Raw genomic sequence first — 5,619 nt, 5'->3', positions numbered from 1 at the left:
ACGTGATACACATTGCATTACTGGATGCTCGGGAAAGGAAAGAAAGAAAATTTGACGCTTCGAGCGGAGCTCTTCGTCGGATATATATACACATATATATATATATATATATATATATATATATATATATAAACAAATAATAAATGAGTATATGCATATATACGTACAATATATATATATATGCGCACCTATCACTCTTAATACTATCTTCAGCTGTACAATAAGACTGCCTCTTATGAGCTTGCTTGACTTGTTAAAAATAGCAGCAAAAGTCTCTCACAAATAACACCATATAGTCTATATAATATGGGATGGTCAGGATGTGAATGCCTTTGATCATGTGATTGTGTTCAATCAGGGAGTCCTCACATTCATCACCATGACTAATTTTATTCTTCCAACAAACTACTACTACTACTACAGAAAATTCAGATCTACGGCTCTGTGTGGTTGCTCAATTTGTTAGAAATAATAGCTAAATCTCTCCCTCAGATACCAATCTATCATCTTTAAAAAAAAGAGATCACATTGGTTAATGTCAGTACTGAACTAATAAAAAGTTGAGCTGATCATGGCTGGAACATCTTAAGTCATAGATTTACACTTAATCAGATCTCTCGTGGTCTAAACCATTGTCTTTACAAAGAGAAGACCAGCTACGACCCCACCTGGGATGGGGTTACTCTTTCTCTTTCTCTTTTACTCTTTTACTTGTTTCAGTCATTTGACTGCAGCCATGCTGGAGCACCACCTGTAGTCGAGCAAATCGACCCCCAGGACTTATTCTTTGGAAGCCAAGTACTTATTCTATCGGTCTCTTTTGCCGAACTGCTAAGTTACGAGGACGTAAACACACCAGCATTGGTTGTCAAGTGATGTTGTGGGGACGAACACAGACACACAAACATATATACACACACCACAAGGCTTTGGTCGGCCCAAGGCTATAGTAGAAGACACTTGCCCAAGGCACCACGCAGTGGAAATGAACCCAGAACCATGTGGTCGGTAAGCAAGCTACTTACCACACAGCCACTCTTGCGCCTTACAAGGATTTTTGGTGGGTTGGTCAAATACTAGAATTTCTGATTAAGGCACAAGACCAGTAACTTTGAAATAAAGGATTAGTTGATTATATCAACTCCAGTATTTAACTGGTACTTTATTTCACTGAACTTTGGAGGGGAAAAAAAGGCAAAGTTGACCTTGGTGGGATTTGAACTTGGAATGTTAAGAGTCGAAGAAAACTACTGCAAGGCATTTTTTTTTTTTTTCTGACTCTCTAACAATTCTGCCACGAGTTGGTTTCCATGCCTTACTACCTAGCAAAGATGATGAAGAATTATACAGCTGCAAACTTTATTTTGTGGTCTAAGTAACAGAGTGGAGGGGTCCGAAGAATTTCATTAATCCTTTAGTAGGAATAAGGGAGGGTCTGGTATTTGCCAGTTTCTGAATCACTGATGTAAACAACAACAACAACAACAACTTCTGATGCCACCAGCACTATCTTTAGTGGCACAAACTGTTACAATTACCACTACCTTTTTTTATAACAGCTACCACTCTACTGCTGTTACTAACATTCACACATTTAGTAGCACCAACACCAACAAACACCATTAACTCGGCTCCATCATCACCACCATCACCACCATCGTCACCACCACCACTACCACTACCAATACCACCACCACCACCATCTTCAACACTTACAGATATTATGTCCACTACTACCCTCACCATCATCATCGGCATTACTTTTATTATTGCCACCACCCACGTCGCCAACACCATTACTATCACCACTATCACTACCATCGACACTATTATCAATATACCAACATTAACACCAGTTAACACCATCGACACCACCCCCATCATCATCCATCATAACCTCTGTTACTACCTCCATCACCATTTCCACCTCACTGTTATCACCATCACCACCATCTTCATCCTCACTAGTCATCACCAGTATCACCACTATTTCCAACGACACCACCACCAATATCAACAAAAAAAATGACCACTACAACACCACCACCATTGGTAACTCTTCTGGTACTAATGTGGTCTACTACAGCAGAGGGAGTCTTTTCGTGGTCAGTAGGCCAGCTGAAAATAGAAACCAAATCTATCTCAAACCACATTCTACCATCTTCTCTATGAGAATAACATATAAGATAACGTGGTCCTGTAAATGCTAAAAAAGAAATGGAATGGTCATGGCTGGAATGCCTTTGATCATAGGTTTGCTCAGTCAGGGCTGACCGACATCTAAGCAACAACAATGATAATGATGATGATCATGATTGAGAACAACAACAACAACGTTATCACAAATTCCCTTCTTTCAGAGACTGTCATCAGTACTATGATTAACCCCTACCACTCCAAACCTTAAATTCATTATCAGCAGCAGCAAAAGCACATACCACCACCACCACCACCACTATCATCTTCTATCCTACCCCCACCCCCTTACTCCTACCAGCTTTGGCATCACCATCACCACCACCACCACCACCTCCTCCATTACTGTCCCCTTCATTCTTACATAGACCATCATTAACTGTCAGTTTTAACGCCCATTTTCTATGCTTGCATGAACTAGATAAAGAGGTTTTGTTGAAGTAGGAGTGTCTGCAACTCTGCTGCACCACTCTGATTATTAAATCTCTTCACTAGAATCTCTTCTAAAAGGTTTATCTTTTGTCCTGTGTGGAATATTGACATAGAACGAATAAGAAGAAAGGAGAAAGAGTGTGAAAAGGAGAGAGAGAGAGAGAGAGAGAGAGAGAGAGAGAGAAAGAAGGACAGAGAAAGAGTGAAGAGTGAGAAAAAGAGAGAAAGAGAGGAAGCTATAAAAACAAAAGAAAAGAAAAATTGTAATGCGAGTAATAGAATAGTGTTTGTTGCTATTGTTTAATATAGCCTGTTGACTGAGGTATTGCTGTCAGGTATCAATAACCTATTCTTGGCTAAACTGACTACTTAATGCTAATGTAATGTTTAGCTGAAGTGTCATAAAAACTACCATAGAAAGTAATAGCTCAGTATTTATGACACTGACATCTACCAGAGGGCATCATAAGAGCTAAAACATTTCTCTCTTTTCCTTACATCAAAATAAATAAACATCGGTAATCTGATTTAGCAATTCAGGACATTATCAAGCATGAAGTAAAAATGGCTATAGGCTTCACCATTTCAGTATTGATTTCCGAAAATAAAAAGAAATTAGCCAGAAACTATCATATACAACCATTCTATTGTTTACATTGATGAATTTTCAGCCCACTATATTTACGCATAGTTTTGGTAACAAGGAAGGCCATATTGATGTACCCTCTGAACATGTCAAAGAGATGTCAGTCCTCTCTTCTTATAAAGATACTGGACACAATTGGAGAGAAGGAAGCACAGAACACTATGAAGAACTTGCAGGTATGTTGTTAATGTTAAAGACTATTAATGTTTTAAAAATAATAATAAAAAAAAATTACGATTCTGTAAAAACCAATCTCTGATAGGATTCTTACAGCAATTTCAAAGGAAGTTATTTGTATGTAATATCAGAAATTCTTAACATCTTCATTGAGCCAGACATAGAAATCCTCACCTAAAACTTCAAGAAGTGTATTTTATTTTCAAGGAATTTTATTTATGAAATAGGACGGACTTATCTATACTTTACTAGAGATGTGGTAGGTATCTTCATCCAGAGAATAACATAAGTTATCTTATGAACTATTAGTATGGATTATGAAGTTCATCACCCATTATCTTCTTTGATTAACTTCAGTAAGCAGTGGTATTAAGTATCATCTGGAGATTGAAATTAAACCTTCTTTCTCAGATAGTGATATCTTAAAGATTCTTTACTTAGGCTTCAATAATTCCTTGCACCCTTTGTTATCACTGATTTCTCTAGCATTAAATAATTATATACTTAAATTTCTTCTATAATGATATTACTTTGCAACTTTCTCAGAATTATGCCAATGCTAAGTCAGTGCAAGAATATAATAGTATTTAGAGCAGACTACAAAATTAAGTTGCTATGTCAGGATACAAACTCATAAACTAACTACAAGATTATGCTAATAGCATTTGTTTAAAAGGTTTGCCATTAAAAAAAAACCTGTATAGTTTTAAGCAAAAACTTAAATAATGTGTTTTTTTTTTTGATACATATTCAAAATAACATAATCATTTGTGAGATTATTTATTAATTTATTTATTCTTGTCAAGCAGCTTGTGACATTTTGATGTCAAATTATATTATTAATTATTAATTGACATTTTGCTTCACCAGCCTTCATTGATTGAAACTTTTAAAATGCTGATGCTCTTTTAATGTATTGGTTACAGATGAATGCTAAAGTGTCATTCTAATCATTGACTGAGTATTTTCTCAGAGAATTTCATTGGTATTGTTCAATCAAAATGCTTTATACCTTTGATACATGAGAATTAATTCCCTGTGATGCATTCTGAGATTTCAGATTCTTTTATCTCATATCCCTAAATTTTAGAGGCGTGAATAAATTAAAACAAAGATATATTTATTATTTAAAGAAACTAAAGTGGTGAGCTAGCAGAATCATAAACATGTCAGACAAAATGCTTAGCTTTACATCTTTTGGTTGTTTATGTTCTTAGCTCAAATTCTGCTGAGATCAATACCAGTCAAGTACTGGAGTTGATATAATCAACTAACTCTTTTCCCAGTGCCAAAATTTGAAACTTGCTTAAAGAAGCTTGAAAGTGGAGACAACTGAAAACTACAGATTTCAATGTTAGATATTTCATTGATTCAAACTCTATTTTTTCATTGACTCTGAATCGTACTAGGCTCAATTTTAATTTTCATTTGTAATTCGATAATACATTGAATTGCTTATGATATTCTAGAATTGATTTGATATATACACTTCTCCAATTTAAGAAATGTTATTTGAAAGAAAACTTTTATTAAATTAAGAACATGATTAGTTAGACATTACATCAATTCAAACCATATGCAGAAATTCATTATTGGGTGGACATGTTACTGTAATCCAAATACCCAGTCTTGTCACACAGCCTCAAGACTGTCACCTTGTAGATTACACTAATAGGGTATGAATCAGTAGAATACACAACCCCTTACATTGTAATTCTGTAAGTAGATAGTTCCATTCGTTGAACATCTGGAATGCTCATGAAATGAGAGTCCATTATGTCCACTAAGCTCATTGGGTCATACAAGCACATAATATTAAGTAGGTGGACCTTTTCCAGGTTTATGCATGATCGAAAATCTCATCAATTAAACAACTATCATGACTATCTCTAGCACTGATCTAGACCACTTCATAATATCTATTTGCATTAGTAATAAGCCAAAGTGGTAGCCTCTATGCAGTCATTGGGGTCTGTTAGAATTAATAACCAAATCTTCCTCAAATTACATCCCAATGTAATAAAAAAGAAAGGCATGGCAAACTATGTAGTTTCACACATTTATATATGTATACGTATATATGTGTGTGTGAGTGTGAGTGTGTTTGTGTGTGTGTGTGTGTGTGTGTGTGTGTGTGTGTGTGTGTGTGTGTGTGTGTGTGTGTGTGT

The 5,619-nt window shown here is 35.6% G+C and overlaps 1 protein-coding gene across 3 annotated transcripts in view; it reads left to right on the top strand.

Annotated features, from left to right (window-relative positions):
• The window catches only part of LOC106872386 (protocadherin-18), a 119,316-nt gene that overhangs the window by 74,916 nt on the left and 38,781 nt on the right, over positions 1-5,619 (top strand). The window contains exon 3 of one of the 3 annotated variants that reach the window (XR_008265539.1): positions 3,320-3,450. The exons of 1 other annotated variant lie outside the window; for it this stretch is intronic. Coding sequence is in view for 1 of the 2 variants with exons in the window: in XM_014919372.2 (XP_014774858.1) it covers positions 3,300-3,450 (151 nt within the window). In the remaining variant the exon portion in view is untranslated. Of the gene's footprint in view, positions 1-3,299; positions 3,451-5,619 lie in introns of all 3 variants that reach the window. One more of the 3 variants, XM_014919372.2, reaches the window with a different exon arrangement.

This window comes from Octopus bimaculoides, chromosome 14 (genome assembly GCF_001194135.2).
Source record: "Octopus bimaculoides isolate UCB-OBI-ISO-001 chromosome 14, ASM119413v2, whole genome shotgun sequence".
Lineage (NCBI taxonomy): Eukaryota > Metazoa > Mollusca > Cephalopoda > Octopoda > Octopodidae > Octopus > Octopus bimaculoides.
The sequence above is the reverse complement of the archived record's forward strand: the minus strand, read 5'-3'. Positions and strand labels throughout refer to the sequence as shown.